Below are 18,266 nucleotides of genomic sequence, written 5' to 3'. Positions count from 1 at the left end.
GGTTCTAGCCGGGCTCGAAAAAGGCATGGAAGATATTAGAGAAACCCTCTCGGGAGATATAAGAGCCCTATCTGGAGAAATAAAAGAACTAAAATCTAACCAAGTTGAAATCAAAAAAGCTATTAATGAGGTACAATAAAAAATGGAGGCTCTCACTGATAGGATAAATGATGCAGAAGAAAGAATTAGCGATATAGAAGACCAAATGACAGAGAATAAAGAAGCTGAGCAAAAGAGGGACAAATAGCTTCTGGACTACGAGGGGAGAATTCGAGAGATAAGTGACACCATAAGACGAAACAACATTAGAATAATTGGGATTCCAGAAGAAGAAGAAAGAGAGAGGGGAGCAGAAGGTATACTGGAGAGAATTATTGGGGAGAATTTCCCCAATATGGCAAAGGGAACGAGCATCAAAATTCAGGAGGTTCAGAGAACACCCCTCAAAATCAATAAGAATAGGCCCACACCCCGTCACCTAATAGTAAAATTTACAAGTCTTAGTGACAAAGAGAAAATCCTGAAAGCAGCCCGGGAAAAGAAGTCTGTAACATACAATGGTAAAAGTATTAGATTGGCAGCTGACTTATCCACAGAGACCTGGCAGGCCTGAAAGAGCTGGCATGATATTTTCAGAGCACTAAACGAGAAAAAATGCAGCCAAGAATACTATATCCAGCTAGGTTATCATTGAAAATAGAAGGAGAGATTAAAGGCTTCCAGGACAAACAAAAACTGAAAGAATTTGCAAACACCAAACCAGCTCTACAGGAAGTATTTAAAGGGGTCCTCTAAGCAAAGGGAGAGCCTGCAAGTGGTAGATCAGTAAGGAACAGAGACAATATACAGTAACAGTCACCTTACAGGCAATACAATGGCACTAAATTCATATCTCTCAATAGTTACCCTGAATGTTAATGGGCTAAATGCCCCAATCAAAAGACACAGGGTATCAGAATGGATAAAAAAACAAAACCCATCTATATGTTGCCTTAAGCCCTAAGACACCTCCAGATTTAAAGTGAGGGGGTGGAAAAGAATTTACCATGCTAATGGACATCAGAAGAAGCAGGAGTGGCAATCCTTATATCAGATCAATTAGATTTTAAGCCAAAGACTATAATAAGAGATGAGGAAGGACACTATATCATACTCAAAGGGTCTGTCCAACAAGAAGATCTAACAATTTTAAATATCTATGCCCCCAACGTGAGAGCAGCCAACTATATAAACCAATTAATAACAAAATCAAAGAAACACATCAACAATAATACAATAATAGTAGGGGACGTTAACACTCCCCTCACTGAAATGGACAGATCATCCAAGCAAAAGATCAGCAAGGAAATAAAGGCCTTAAACATCATCACTGATATATTTAGAACATTTCATCCCAAAGCAACAGAATACACATTCTTCTCTAGTGCACATAGAACATTCTCCAGAATAGATCACATCCTCGGTCCTAAATCAGGACTAAACCGGTATCAAAAGATTGGGATCATTCCCTGCATATTTTCAGACCACAATGCTCTGAAGCTAGAACTCAACCACAAGATGAAGTTTGGAAAGAACCCCAATACATGGAGACTAAACAGCATCCTTCTAAAGAATGAATGGGTCAACCGGGAAATTAAAGAAGAACTGAAAAAAATCATGGAAACAAATGATAATGAAAATACAACGGTTCAAAATCTGTGGGACACAACAAAAGCAGTCCTGAGAGGAAAATATATAGCGGTACAAGCCTTTCTCAAGAAACAAGAAAGGTCTCAGGTACACAACCTAACCCTACACCTAAAGGAGCTGGAGAAAGAACAAGAAAGAAACCCTAAGCCCAGCAAGAGAAGAGAAATCATAAAGATCAGAGCAGAAATCAATGAAATAGAAACCAAAAAAACAATAGAGCAATTCAACGAAACTAGGAGCTGGTTCTTTGAAAGAATTAATAAAATTGATAAACCCCTGGCCAGACTTATCAAAAAGAAAAGAGAAAGGACCCAAATAAATAAAATCATGAATGAAAGAGGAGAGATCACAACTAACACCAAAGAAATACAAACTATTATAAGAACATACTATGAGCAACTCTACGCCAACAAATTTGACAATCTGGAAGAAATGGATGCATTCCTAGAAACATATAAACTACCACAACTGAACCAGGAAGAAATAGAAAGCCTGAACAGACCCATAACCAGTAAGGAGATTGAAATAGTCATTAAAAATCTCCAAACAAACAAAAGCCCAGGGCCTGACGGCTTCCCGGGGGAATTCTACCAAACATTTAAAGAAGAACTAATTCCTATTCTCCTGAAACTGTTCCAAAAAATAGAAATGGAAGGAAAACTTCCAAACTCATTTTATGAGGCCAGCATCACCTTGATCGCAAAACCAGACAAGGATCCCATCAAAAAAGAGAGCTATAGACCAATATCCTTGATGAACACAGATGCGAAAATTCTCACCAAAATACTAGCCAATAGGATTCAACAGTACATTAAAAGGATTATTCACCACGACCAAGTGGGATTTATTCGAGGGCTGCAAGGTTGGTTCAACATCCGCAAATCAGTCAATGTGATACAACACATCAATAAAAGAAAGAACAAGAACCATATGATACTCTCAACAGATGCTGAAAAAGCATTTGACAAAGTACAGCATCCCTTCCTGATTAAAACTCTTCAAAGTGTAGGGATAGAGGGTGCATACCTCAATATCATCAAAGCCATCTATGAAAAACCCACCGCAAATATCATTCTCAATGGAGAAAAACTGAAAGCTTTTCTGCTAAGGTCAGGAACATGGCAGGGATATCCATTATCACCACTGCTATTCAACATAGTACTAGAAGTCCTAGCCTCAGCAATCAGACAACAAAAGGAAATTAAAGGCATTCAAATCGGCAAAGAAGAAGTCAAATTATCACTCTTCACAGATGATATGATACTCTATGTGGAAAACCCAAAAGACTCCACTCCAAAACTGCTAGAACTTGTACAGGAATTCAGTAAAGTGTCAGGATATAAAATCAATGCACAGAAATCAGTTGCATTTCTATACACCAACAACAAGACAGAAGAAAGAGAAATTAAGGAGTCAATCCCATTTACAATTGAACCCCAAACCATAAGATACCTAGGAATAAACCTAACCAAAGAGGCTAAGAATCTATACTCCGAAAACTATAAAGTACTCATGAAAGAAATTGAGGAAGACACAAAGAAATGGAAAACTGTTCCATGCTCCTGGATTGGAAGAATAAATATTGTGAAAATGTCTATGCTACCTAAAGCAATCTACACATTTAATGCAATTCCTATCAAAGTACCATCCATCTTTTTCAAAGAAATGGAACAAATAATTCTAAAATTTATATGGAACCAGAAAAGACCTCGAATAGCCAAAGGGATATTGAAAAAGAAAGCCAAAGTTGGTGGCATCACAATTCCGGACTTCAAGCTCTATTACAAAGCTGTCATCATCAGGGCAGCATGGTACCGGCACAAAAACAGACACATAGATCAATGGAACAGAATAGAGAGCCCAGATATAGACCCTCAACTCTATGGTCAACTAATCTTTGACAAAGCAGGAAAGAATGTCCAATGGAAAAAAGACAGCCTCTTCAATAAATGGTGTTGGGAAAATTGGACAGCCACGTGCAGAAAAATGAAATTGGACCATTTCCTTACACCACACACAAAAATAGACTTAAAATGGATGAAGGACCTCAATGTGAGAAAGGAATCCATCAAAATCCTTGAGGAGAACACAGGCAGCAACTTCTTCGACCTCAGCCGCAGCAACATCTTCCTAGGAACATCGCCAAAGGCAAGGGAAACAAGGGCAAAAATGAACTATTGGGATTTCATCAAGATCAAAAGCTTTTGCACAGCAAAGGAAACAGTTAACAAAATCAAAAGACAACTGACAGAATGGGAGAAGATATTTGCCAACGACATATCAGATAAAGGACTAGTGTCCAAAATCTATAAAGAACTTAGCAAACTCAACACCCAAAGAACAAATAATCCAATCAAGAAATGGGCAGAGGACATGAACAGACGTTTCTGCAAAGAAGACATCCAGATGGCCAACAGACACATGAAAAAGTGCTCCATATCACTCGGCATCAGGGAAATACAAATCAAAACCACAATGAGATATCACCTCACATCAGTCAGAATGGCTAAAATCAACAAGTCAGGAAATGACAGATGCTGGTGAGGATGCGGAGAAAGGGGAACCCTCCTACACTGTTGGTGGGAATGCAAGCTCGTGCAACCACTCTGGAAAACAGCATGGAGGTTCCTCAAATTGTTGAAAATAGAACTGCCCTATGACCCACCAATTGCACTACTGGGAATTTACCCTAAAGATACAAACGTAGTGATCCAAAGGGGCACGTGCACCCGAATGTTTATAGCAGCAATGTCCACAATAGCCAAACTATGGAAAGAACGTAGATGTCCATCAACAGATGAATGGATCAAGAAGATGTGGTATATATACACAATGGAATACCATGCAGCCATCAAAAGAAATGAAATCTTGCCATTTGCGACAACATGGATGGAACTAGAGCGTATCATGCTCAGCGAAATAAGTCAAGCAGAGAAAGACAACTATCATATGATCTCCCTGATATGAGGAAGTGGCGATGCAACATGGGGGCTTAAGTGGGTAGGAGAAGAATAAATGAAACAAGATGGGACTGGGAGGGAGACAAACCATAAGTGACTCTTAATCTCACAAAACAAACTGAGGGTTGCCGGGGGGAAGGGGGTTGGGATAAGCGGGGTGGGGTTATGGACATTGGGGAGGGTATGTGCTTTGGTGAGTGCTGTGAAGTGTGTAAACCTGGCGATTCACAGACCTGTACCCTTGGGGATAAAAATATATGTTTATAAAAAATAAAAAATTAAAAAAAATAAATAATTAAAATGGTTAATTTATATTTGTGCATATTTTACTGCCATAAAAAAAGAATTATAACAAAAAAGAAATCAGAAAGGAACCAGCACATACTCTTTGTTTAAATACTGGAGGAAAAGGGAACATGAAGAATGGACAACAAAAGTGATGTTACCCAAGAAAATTGGCACAAGTTCAAATAAATAATTCTCATGGCCTCAAAGAAATTATAAAAAAAGTGTTCCCTCTGATAAAGCTCAAAGAAAAAGATATTAGAATCAAAGAAGAGATGAGAAAAACAGAGAAAGAGATAAAATTGCCCCAAGAAAGCTGGAGAAGAGAGGATAAAGTGAAAATGGAAATAAAATACAAACAGTAGAGAGGTTAAAGGAATATTAGAATTGACTCAAGCAGAATAAACACACCTGAGAATAGTGTAAAGGTCATAGAATAAAGGCTCGGTGGAAACACACAAACCAAAATAGAAAAGAGCAAAGATATAGAAATGACTAGAAACATTATAGATAAAGAAATCCAATGCATACGTAATTCCTGCTCCTGAAGAAGAAACAAAAAATTAAATAAATATATTTTTTAAATTCCAGGAACAGAAGAAGCCTTACACCTTTATATTGAAAAGAAACACCATGATCTAAGAAAAACAATAATACGGAATAATAAATTTCAAGATAATATTTAGTTTCAAGACTGAAGAATGCCATCAGGCTATTTCAAGAGCTGAAAATATTCAGATAATGGATATAAAGTTCTAAGTAATAGAAAATGTGTCCTGAAATTTTTATACTCAACTAAATTATTCTTCATGAAAAAAATTATTCTTCATGTATAAGGACAATGGGTAGAGATTCTCAAGCATATACGAACTCAAGAACTATACAACTATTTTTCCTTCATGAAAAATCTGTTAATGAAAACTAAGGGACAAATCAAAATAAAGAGCCGAGGAATGAAGAAGACAGGTTACAAAGACTAGTGGAAAATATTAAACTTATTTAATACAGACTTAAGGTTAAACAACTATGTGTATAATAGTTTCATAATTGCATATTATATATTCATTATAAATGTTAACAATTCAAAAATTATTTTTTAAAAGATTTTATTTATTTATCTGACAGGGAGAGAGAGAGAGAGAGATCACAAGTAGGCAGAGAGGCAGGCAGAGAGAGGGAAAAGCAGGCTCCCCACTGAGCAGAGAGCCTGATGAGGGGCTTGATCCCAGGACCCTGAGTCCATGACCTAAGCGGAAGGCAGAGGCTTAACCCACGGAGCCACCCAGATGCCCCAGCAATTCAAAAATTATTAACAAAAATCAAAAAGTAAAGGGAAGGGCCAATAGGAAATGTATTTATATTTGATTTTTTAGCTGTTCCAGCTGAAGTCAAGTGATACTGTCTAAAGTTGAAACACATAGCTAAGTGAAGAAGAATTAACCCAACTTTTAAAACATTTTATGGTCTTTTTTAACTTTAGATAAATATCTATTAGAACTAACAATGCTTGTTGTGAAGATTCATTTATTTAAAAATTAGTAACATTTTTAGTTTCACTTCAGTTTTTTGGTTAAAACAATAAGGATTATAACTAATTTTTTATAAAATGTCTTAGATTTGTATCTTGATTTCTACCATTCATCCATTTTCTCTTTCAACTTATAAATGTGCACACACAGATGTCTCCAATGATCAAATGTATACAGTGATTATTTCTGGATGATACTGACTTTGGTTGTTTGGTTATGATTTTTTCTTTGTGCCTAGTTTGGAAGTAATAGTAATTATTATATTTAAAACAATCAACATAGTATTTTTAAAAGGAATACAGTCTAATTGGTACATTTTAGCATTTACATTTTAGGAAAAATATAAACACTGTTGCTTTTTCACTGACAAACTAAAGCCAGGGGTCAAATTCCCAATGATTTAAGGCTTTCTCAGTTTATTAAAACTCCTTCAGGTAAAGGCAGATAATTACTTCATTCCTGACATATCACGCACTGATCTAAGATTCTTAACCAGATACCCTGGAATATACATACTGGTTAGCCTCCATGCTTTTATGAGTAAAAGACCAAAACCACCAACAATCAGTTTTCTCTCTGGTAGACTGACAGAAGAATATAGAAACAAGTGGATAAATGGAATTGCACAGAATTCCAGGATATTTATAACCATTTCTTCTATTCCTCTAACCTAACCTATAAAAGGAAACAGTGTCTTAGTGGCACAATCGTTAAGCTCCCTTGAAGGAGGTGGTCTGGTTTTGTCTTATAATCTCAATATTTCAACCAATATTCCCAAAATTAGCGAGCATTTTGGGGATTAAGAGTCTTCTATTCCAGGGCACCTGGGTGGCTTGGCCAGTTGAACATCCAACTCCTGGTTTCAGCTCAGTCATGATCTCAGGGCCTTGGAATCGAGACCCATGCTAGGTTCTATGCTCAGCACAGAGTCTCCAGGCAAATCCTCTTCCTCTCTCTCTGCTCCTCTCTCTACTCGGAAGCACATAAGCATATGTGCACATACACAGTCTCCCTCTCTCTCAAATAAAGTCTTACCAAAAAAAAAAAAAAAAGAGTCTTCTATTCCCATACTCTTTAAGCTACCTTGGCAAGAAACGACTATTCCCACACTACCATTTTCTTGACAGTACTGCTAAGCTCATGAGTGTTTAACTATCCTTCCAATTTACTTTTCCCTTTTTGCTCTGAATTCATCCAAATGGATCTAAATGACACCAAGTAAGATGCAGTCTAGATCAGCTTAAAAAACTGTGTTTTAAGGATGGAATCTTTGAGTTGAGGCGAAATCTCCTTACAAAAACCTCTAAATAACTGAGGTTTGAGAAATATTGGCCTAGCTGTAAAATTGGGAACTTTGTGCCCTATGTTTGTCACAGTGGAAGTAAATCGGTCTTATGATGAACTGCTACCATTTCTTTCCAAAAAAGAACCAGGGCTCCTTGGAGAAAAGGCTGATTCCAGGGCTGGGCTAGGGAAAGTACCCTCTACTGAACTAGAATGCAAGGAAGTGCTTGGGATACTGGGGTAATGTGAAAAGAATGCAGGAGCCAGCTTAAAGGGGCTTCACTGGGCAAATTTAGGTTAGCTTGAGCTTTAAAATAAATAATTATATTAATAATGGATTAAAAGCTCAGCTGCTTTAGCTATATTCTCACAGTCACATTCCTACTCTACCTCCCTGCTTTCAACTCTCTGTCCTTTATTTCCCTCCCCATAAGCTCTGTGCTCAGAACAATATGCTCCTGTTTTTCCTCTGCTTCTGAATGCTGTGTGCTTTATACTAGAGATTTAAAAAAAAAATCTGAGTTTTAGTTTCAGGCTTTGGGGTGATCATAAAAAAATTAGTCTTAGGTCCTGAGCCACTGAAACCAACTTGCTATATGGTCTGTAGGGTTATTTGTTAGGTTCAAATATAAAATAGCTATTTTTTAAGTAAAATGGTTCAGTATCGGAAACATCATATGGTTCAACAGCATGCTCACAGCAGTTTTACATTGGGTCTTACAGTCAAACCATAAGCTCTTTTAAATTGGTTCCCTGTTTTATCCTCTTGCCTTTTATTTCCTTGGAGACCTAATGAGGAAAGGTGCCTGAACAAGAGGGCAGAGCATGGGCATTCCTGATTGTCCTGTCCAATGTTGTCTCAATCATACATTCATCCCTCTCTCCCAAGTACTGTCGTAGAATGAAAGGAGTGGTAGACCAGGAGTCAAGAGACTAGATTGTAATCCTGGCTTTCTCACTACTTAGTTGAGAGAAGCTGGGTAAGTTACAGTTTTTCTCAGCCTCTCCTTTCATTTGCAAAATAGAGGTTGAGCAAAGACGAAGTTGTGTCTGATGCTCCTTCCTGTTCTAATATTTTGCAGTTCTTTATTTTCGGGCGTGGGGTGGAGTAGGGAAATGACGTGAAAATTAGCATTTATTTATTTATACATGTATGGGTATAGAAAGGCTCATCAGCCAACCAAAGAGTTAATCAAGGTTAGAGGGAAAAAATTCACCTAAGTAGCTGAAACTGGTGGTTTTGTCAAGTCAAAAATGAACTTCCAGACTCCATATCACGTAAAATGATTTACTAATCCATAAAAATGTGATTTTATGTAATTTTACAGGTAGAATATAGTTTAGTTGATATTTTAAAGTTCTTTTTTTCTCTCTTCTATAAATTATATTAAAGTTTTTAGATGATTATGAAGACTAATCATTTATTCACAAATGTATGGACTTCAAATCATGAGTCTCTTTTGAGAATCTGTAAGAAAATGTTTTAAATGCTTTCGGTCTCTGCTATCCAATTATAACAATGCTAAATTTAGTCAGATTTTGGTTTGTCCTCATCTGCACAATGATGATAATCTCTAATTTGGACTTCCCAATATAAGCATTGTTATGAAATCGTCTGTAGTCTAAGATTGCTTAGAAAAGGCAAAAATAACCTTAATTCTTGCAAATCTGAACAACAATATGCAGCATAAAAAGAAGAAAAGGCTCATTGCATAACAACTCAGCAGAACAGTGAATACCCAAAGCCTCCTTCCATGGAGTTACCCAGCCCTGAAAACAATTCTCCTTTATTCAAACACACTTTAAAAAACAACAGCAAAAAACTATAAGCCCCATAAAACTTTAACAAGCAATTTTGGTAAGGACCACACCAGGAACAGAGAAAGTTGGTAAGATATTTAATAAATAAGGAAAGTGTAGATCACATTTATATCATCACATGATTAGACTTTTTGGCTATATTAGATTTATGGAATCATCTTTATCACTTATAACAGAGATCTTCCTTGCAGCATAAAGTCTAGCCAAAAGTTACAAAATTCATTTCTGCAAAACCCAGGGAAGTCAATGAGCCTTGGTCCAATAAGCAAATTACTTACTCCTCTTGTCAAGAATGCTTTATGCACATGTACCCATGCACATATACACACCCTATGTAGCAAAAAGTTTCCTATCAATTTCTGATACATCCTCTCTCATTCTCTCATCTAAAATAAAACTACTTTCCTTACCAGACCCAATCAATAGTATATTTTAATCTCATTTTTTCCCCTATATCTTATGCTCCAGCCAAATCTTCATTAATAAACCTGACCCCTGCTGTCTTCAGGGCATAAACCCTAGCTTATTTGAAACCAAGGTACACAGTGTAAACTTGGGAACTAAATACATATATCTCAAGCAGTTACAGAAAAATATATGTTATAAAAGACAAAATAGATAGCTAATTAAGCATGAAGTCAATATAATGAGGTTTCTGTTAGACAGAATTTTTTTGTAAGTCTTCTTTTCTGTTTTTTTTTCCCCTTTCATGTATATTAGAATTACGAAGCAGAAGTGCTATCTTTACATTCTCTTAAATTTCCATTTCTTTCCCCTTTTTTTCTCTGCATCTGACATCATCATTAGATATCTTTCAAAATTGTATACCACTCAATGAAAGGGTCTTCAAAAACTGCCTTCAACATTTAGCAGCATAAAACTTACTCTTCTTTCATATATTCTAGTTTTCTAGAGTACTTCATCCATTTAAGAGGCTTTAAGAATCTTTCCCAGATTTTAGACCCATGCTCATTAATATAACCACTTGATTTGAATAAATATGAATCTTAAAAATAAAATGAAATTTTGCTAACGTCTCAAAGTAACATTAAGAAGTGTTTTACTGGGGCACCTGGGTGGCTCAGTGGGTTAAAACCTATGCCTTTGGCTCAGGTCATGATCCCAGGGTCTGGGATTGAGCCCCACGTCGGGCTCTCTGCTCGGCAAGGAGCCTGCTTCCTCCTCTCTCTCTCTGCCTGCCTCTCTGCCTACTTGTGATCTCTGTCTGTCAAATGAATAAATAAATAATCTTTAAAAAAAAAAAAAAAGAAGTGTTTTACTGCCTGTTATCACTAAATAAAGTAATAATAATAAGGATCATTATTCTTAGTCTTCCACAATCAAGCAGATTCTTTGGAAGCTACTTAAATAGGACAATAGCCACTAGTTTACAGTACAGGTTTAAATTCATTCAAGTATAACCTCATTCATTCACTCACTGCATATTGACTGTGCTTCAACTACAGTGACAGCTACTCGACTGTGAGCAAAACAAAACAAAACAAAAAAAACTGTATTATCTCCTTATTCTCAAAGAACTAAAGTTTGTTCAGGAGAATGACATTAATCAAATAATGGCACTTGTAAATGTACACTTACAAACTGAGATGGGGGTTGTCAAAAAAGAGCGTGGGATTCCATGAGAAACTACTAAAAGGAATTTGACTCTGATTGGGATTCAAGGAAAGAAAGCTCTCTTAAAAAAGTGATATTTAAGTAGAAATCTGAAGGATGACCAGACAAGTTGTTAGTTAGGCAGAAGAAGGGGTAAGATGGCGGGGAGGAGGAAGATAAGAGGACTGTTTCTGAAGGAAAAGCATATGAAAATGTCCTCTAACAAGAGGCATATTTATTTCTTATTGCTGCTGTAAGATATTATGGCAAACTCAGGGGCTTAAAACAATATAGACTTATTATCTCACAGTTCCAGAACTGAGAAGTTCAAAATAGATCTTACAGAGTTAAAATCAAGGTATTCTTTCTGGAGGTTCTTGGGAAGAATCTGTTTCCTTGCCTTTTCCAGCTTCTAGAGACTGCCTGAATCCCTTGGCTTGTGGCCTCTATCATCCATCTTCAAAGCCAGCAAGAGCCAGTCCAATCTTTATCATGATACTTTCTCTTTGGTTCTCTCTCTCCTGCTTCTCATTTTCACTTAGGACCCTTGAACCCATCTACATAATCCAGGATAATCTCTACCTCAAAGTCCTTTATTTCATCACACATCTGCAAAGTCCCATTTTCCATGTAAGGTAACATATTTATAGGTTCCAGGGATTAGGACAGTGGACATTTTTGGGAAGCCATTATATCACACCATGAGAGAGATTATGTATCATTTATGAACTGAAAGAAGGTCAGAGTAGGTGGGGGCAGAAAGTGAGAAGAAAAGTGGTATTTGGATGAGGCTGGGGAGGTGGGCAAGTACCTCACTATATATAACATCATACACCATATCAAGGGTTTTGATCTTTATTCTAAGAATAGTGGGAAGCTAGCTACAGACATAGTAACAGATTAGATTTTGTATTTTAAAATACCCTCGGGCTACTGGACAGAAATTGTATTTTTTTAAATAGCAGAGGTTAGGAAAAAGATGATGGTGACTGCAACAACAGATATTCAGATGATTATTACTCAGATTAGTGAAGTCATTTGGGTCTTTTACTTCCTAATTGGGTGATCCTATAACTTGGGTTAAACATCTTTCTGATAGTTCTATGGGGAAAATAAAAAGTTATGATATACAACTTGTCATTTATACGGAAACAGTCCCTGCATGATAAGGACCCTTTGTATTATATTGTATTATATTGCTTCTGTTATTAATTACCATGCATAACTCCATACTAGTAAATTAGACTTCAGTAACATGGATGATTTTATAGAAAAAGTTTAAATTATTATATCCAAATAAATTTCTATCTTAAGAATAAATATAATTCTAGAAGTAGAAGACTTGAATAAATCAAGAACCCTATAAACACTGAGTGGGGAAGAAGATTAGAAAGTGGGGTAATGGAGGGGGCAGGATCCGAATCATGTTAGATCTTGGAGCTCATTCTAAGAATTTTGGCTTTTACTATAAGTAGAATTGTGAACCTTTTGCGTGTTTTAAGGTGTGGCATAGTCTAACTTGGGCATTACAACAAGCTGATACTTTGAAAATAGACAGATCATGGGGAGTGGGGGGTTAGTGTGGAGGGACAGAGGCCAGGGAGAGACTATTACAATAATCCAGAAGAGGCTGATTGTGGTTTAGACCAGGATGGTAGCATTGAATGGGGTAGAGGGAGTGGCTGGGTTTTTGGTACGTTTTGGAAGGTTTCTGATGGATGTGAGAAAAAGAAAGTTGTCAAACACGACTCCCAAGTTTTAGCCTGAGTAACTAGTGGAATAGGTTGTCATCAGTGGAGATAGGGAGACTGACTTTCAGGGTGTAGGAGACCAAGTATCTCAGTTAAGAACATGGTAGGGAATTCTGGTGGACCCTCAAATAGAGTTGTAGAGTAAGTAATTGAATATGAGTTTGGAGCTCAGGGGAAAGGTCTAAGCCGGAGATACGAATTTGGAATTTGGGAGTATTTGCATTTAAATAGTATTTAAGCTTTGAGGCTAGATGAGATCACCAAGGGAGAATGTAGAATCAGAAAAGTTCCACTAGGACTGCTGCCTGAGGCACTTAAGTATTAAGAGGTGGGAAAGGAGATTAAGAATCAGCAAAGAAGGCTGAAATGGAGCAGCTAGTGAGGTAAGAGGTAACCCAAAAAGAACATGGTGCCATGGAAGCCCTACCTTTTTCTTCTCTAACATCTACTCATCTTTCAGAGCTCAGTTGAGTGATATTTCATTCCCTAGGCTTAGTTGTCTCTCCTACGAGTCTCCACAGCACCCAGTCTCCACAGCCTCTTGGCTTTTTTCAATTATATAGTAATTGCCTGTACTGACTCATCTCATTCTGTAAATTATAAGCTTCCTGAGAGGAGAAATCCAGTTTCTCTCACTCACAAAAAAATTCCCAGTTTAGCATAAGTACTTAACACACAGTTAACTGCTGAATATAAATTGGCTGAATTAAATTGGGAAAATTAGTACTTACCTTGTGGTTACAGACAGGTTGCTAGTGTGATAGGAAGAGTCTACTAGGATTATCTATGCCATAATACCACACACCTATTTACTTTATTTTTGTATGTAACCATCTGGAATTTTTCATCACAAACTTAGCATGTCTCATGGTTTTGATTCAAGTAGAGAGGGAAGAAGGAAACCCTTATTTATATATATACGCATATGTATATAGCAAGCATACATATCAAGCCCGCCTTTTTAATGTTAGCTCACTTTAGCAGTTAACCCTCCTGGCAAATGTGGGAAGAAAAGTATGATTACCTCTACTTTACTTTTTGACTTTATATGTCTATTATATATAGATATGGGCATATAAACTTGTATATAGACATATAAAAAGTAATATATATATGAATAGTTACATATACTATAATATACATACATATACATTTATATAAACATATACACATACACACAGATATATATATAAACACATACACATACATAAAATTTTCTGCCTGAGCAAAATAAAACAAATGGTTATTTTAAAAGTTCAATTATGTTACTTACTGGAAAGTATAACAGCAGAGACCCAAAAAGAATGGTTTCCAAGAGGATAAGGCCCGATGCCCTGATGCTCTAATAAATAAATAAATAAATAAAATTTTAAAAAAAGAAAGAAAGAAAGAAAAAAGAAAAAGTTATCGTTAGTTAACATTCCTAGAATGGAAGAACTTATCTATTGTGATAATACCTGAACTAGTAAATGAAAACTGGCTAATAGTTCAGAAGTGAACTTAATTGAACCATGCAAAAAGACTGACTATAAAGGTTGTAGTAGACTTAGTGATATTGCCAGTGGTGTTACAGAATTTTGTTCTCTAAAATTTGAATCCATGAACAATCTGAGCATCTGAGAACACTTTTTGGAAGATCCTTTCAATCCAAGAAGCTCACAGACACAAAATTTCTTGCTTGTATTTCTGAAACATCAACAACAAGTACATACAGAATGCTAACCCTCAGCCATTTCACAGATACTTGCAGGATAGTTTCAGTGAATAAAACAGACACACACACAAGGTCTTGGCATCTCAGTAATATGCATCTCACCATGTCAAAATATCGTCACCCACGCTCACCTAACAGAGCTCCACTATGTGAGTAATATAAATCACATTAAATAACAGAGGTATTTTACCTTGTGATCATGCTTTAATCATTCTTAACTGAAAATTCAATAGACTAAGTTGATATTTTAATAATTTCCTAATTATTTAAAGTTTACTATACATAAATATGCTTAATAACCTGAAGATATTTTGTTAGACTCAAATAGCATTCTCTTGCCAAAGCAAAATGACTGAAATTATGGCAAGAAATAAAAGACTAAATAATTTTATTTTCTAATAAAAAATTTTGCTTCAATGAGTTTAAGTGTCAATATAGAGTAAATATATTAATTAAGAATACAAACATAAAAACAGGTTATTCTAGAGTACCTGTATTTTCGCTAAATGCAACATGAAATATAAACAAAAATTACACCTGATGCAAATATTGTATCTTCACAGGAAAACAGTCTGAAGTATCAGCAACTGATTTTGCAACAATAAAAAGAAGCTAAAAACCCAAGCTACAAGGGTCCATTATATTAAAACAATGTCAGATAAAAATAAAAATAAAACAAAAATTAAAAAAAAAAAGTCATACAATGTCAGATAAATGAAGCCAGAGAAAGAAAAGTATAATATCTCTTCAAAACACAGCTAGGACATTGTTAAGACACAGAGGAATACTCTATGTAATCCCTCAAAAGAACTCAACGCTTTCATTAAATCTGAGAATTTGCAATGGAGAAACAAGTTTTGTCAGTGAACAGGCTTGATTAAGTGGCTTCTCACTATTGGTCTTTATGTTAGCTAGCAGATGCATTTTAGCAAAAAGAAAATTCCTATCAGCAAGCCTGTAGATGGGTTTTGGCTGCTGGAATTTTTAAGATGGCAAATTACATTCATACCTAATTATGAATGCTCCGTTTTTTAAACTTTATAAAAAGAAGACACCAAGAGTGAGAGTCCAAAATATTACACAAGACTGGTTGTAAAACAATCTATGGAATATTGTTTAAAGATTTATTTATTTATTTGAAAGAGAGGGAGAGAGTGTGCTCGTGAGTGCGGGGGGAGGGAGAGAGAGAGAATATCAAGCAGTCTTTTCCCTGATGAGGGCAGAGCCCCACACCAGGCCTGTTCCCATGACCCTGAGATCATGACCTGAGCAGAAATCAAGAGTGACACTTAACTGACTGAGCCACTCAGTGCCCTCTCCATGCAATACTTAAAAAAAAAAAAAAAAAAAGGATATGAAAAGAAGCTGCAAGGTTTAATGGAAAAAAACTTTGAAGTTCTCTTCATCTCAGTTTGAATTATGAAATAATCACTAAGAAGGCCACCTTAAATTTCAATGTCTTCACCCATAAACTAGGCATCCTAATAAGGTAAACACCTTATTAAATCTGAGGGTTCTAATAAAATATAAAGCATACAAAATGGTTACTATTAATCCCGATTCTTAGCAAGACGGTACGCACTCTTCAAAGTAAAAAAACAGCACCAGGATGGTGAATTTGAATTCCACAGAAGTAGTAGTCAAATTTTTTTTTAATACTTGGGATCCAAATGACCTCAGGAGAGCCCAAAATGGGGGTAGAGAACCCAAGAGTTTTTGTTTCTTTCTTTTTTTTTTTTTTAGGGCCAGTAGTTTCTTAACTGCATTACAACCATTTTTATCATATAACAGTCGTAGTGATGCAGATATTCTCAGAGTAAATAATGTTTCCTTTTCATTTGGTAATACCGAACAATCTTCTTAACTCTTCACTGCCTTGCTTCTGGCTGAGCAGAGGAGACCACAATTTCAAATTATTAAATGGAATTCCAACAAGTGGTTCTATAATCAAACAGAAGGCCTACTCAAAATATGTACTCTTCCTTTCAAAATATTCTTGGGCTGAGTTGGCTTCATGGCCTCACAGAATGAGTAGGTACCTAATAGGCAGGACTTCAGGGACAAAAAAAGAAACGTCATGTTCCCTAAAACATTTCCCCACTGTCTTAGTGATATTGGAAGTTCTTTGAACTAGAAAGAAGCTTTTTATTTTGTACTTGGTGCCAAGGGTTAATATATAAATGTTATAAGTAACATGTTGATTTAAGTTCAAAGTGAAGAACAGAAATCTCTTCCTCGAAGTCTAAGTGATAGGATAAGGAAGGAAAGAGGAGGGACTGAAAAATGAAGGTGATGCAGCCACTCTGGAAAACAGTATTGAAGGTTCCTCAAAAAGTTAAAAATAAAACTACCCTATGATCCAGGAATTGCACTACTAGGTATTTACAAAAAGAATACAAAAACAGTAATTCAAAGGGATACATGCACCCTGTTGTTTACAGCGGCATTATCTACACTAGCCAAATTAGGGAAACAGCCTTATTGTCTGTCAATTGATGAATGGATAAAGAAGATGTGGTACATCTACACAACGGACTAGTACTCAGCCATAAAAAGAATGAAATCTTGCCGTTTGTAATGATGTGGATGGAGCTAGAGAATATTAATGCTAAGTGAAACGAGTCAGTCAAAGAAACACAAATACCATATGATTTTACTTGTGTGCAATTTAAGAAGTGAAGCAAACAAGCAAAGGGGAGAAAAAAAAAAAAGAGGCAAAACAAGAAAGACTCTGATGGTTACAAGGGGAGGTGGTGGAGGGATGGGGGAAATAGGTGATGGGGAATAAAGAGTTCACTTGTCCTGATGAGCACAGGATGATATATGAAGTATTAAATCACTATATTGTACACCTGAAACTAATATTATACTGTATGTTAACTAACTGGAATTAATATAAAAACTTAAAAAAAAAAAGAAAACTGAAGTTTGGAAAGGGATATAATGAGCAAAATAACAGAGCCCAAGAAAGAATTTCATCTCCTTCACAGTTGTGCCTGAGATAGAAATGGTGGTATGGAAGCCTTTTAACCAGAATTGCTAACTGAGAAACTCTGAGAAAACGTAATTGAGAGGATCAACAATATACTATTTATTCATTTATACAATATACTATTCATTCAAAACACATACATATAATCAGCACCATATATTTTCTAGATATATATAAATATACCAAATATATATCTGGAAGATATATACCAAGCTGACAACATTTTTTTTTTCTACTGGAGAAGTGGATAGATTTGGGGACAAATCAACTTATTCAAAAACATTTTCATTTCTTTGGTGATGAAGTCATGCGTTGCTATGTAATATGTATTGTAGTAATTAAATTAAGTAATATTAAAGAAAAGTAATCTAAAATGTGACAGTTCAACTATTGGAAAATTCCACCACTAGGCATCATAATATGCCAAGAAGTCTAAACAAAGGCCTTTCCAACTAATATCTACTTAATGAGATTTTATTCAGTATCAGCCTGAGGAATAAAATTAACAAACAGTACTTTTGTAATTTACAAATTTTTGAATTTACAAACAGGTAAATATAGAGCTTGGGGAGTTAGCATTGAGCCTAAAACTCTCTCCTTTAGAAACTATAAAGCCAACAAATATAA

General features: G+C 35.8%; 1 protein-coding gene across 1 annotated transcript in view; it reads right to left on the bottom strand.

Moving 5' to 3' along the window:
- GPR158 (G protein-coupled receptor 158) overlaps positions 1-18,266 on the bottom strand; it is a 426,979-nt gene that overhangs the window by 123,554 nt on the left and 285,159 nt on the right. Inside the window, exon 5 of the mRNA XM_044227555.1 lies at positions 14,207-14,275. Within this exon, the coding sequence (XP_044083490.1) occupies positions 14,207-14,275 (69 nt within the window). The remainder of the gene's footprint in view (positions 1-14,206; positions 14,276-18,266) is intronic.

The sequence above is a fragment of the Neovison vison genome, chromosome 12, assembly GCF_020171115.1.
Source record: "Neovison vison isolate M4711 chromosome 12, ASM_NN_V1, whole genome shotgun sequence".
Classification (NCBI taxonomy): Eukaryota; Metazoa; Chordata; class Mammalia; order Carnivora; family Mustelidae; genus Neogale; species Neogale vison.
Note: the sequence above shows the minus strand (reverse complement) of the source record. Positions and strands in the feature narration are given on the sequence as shown.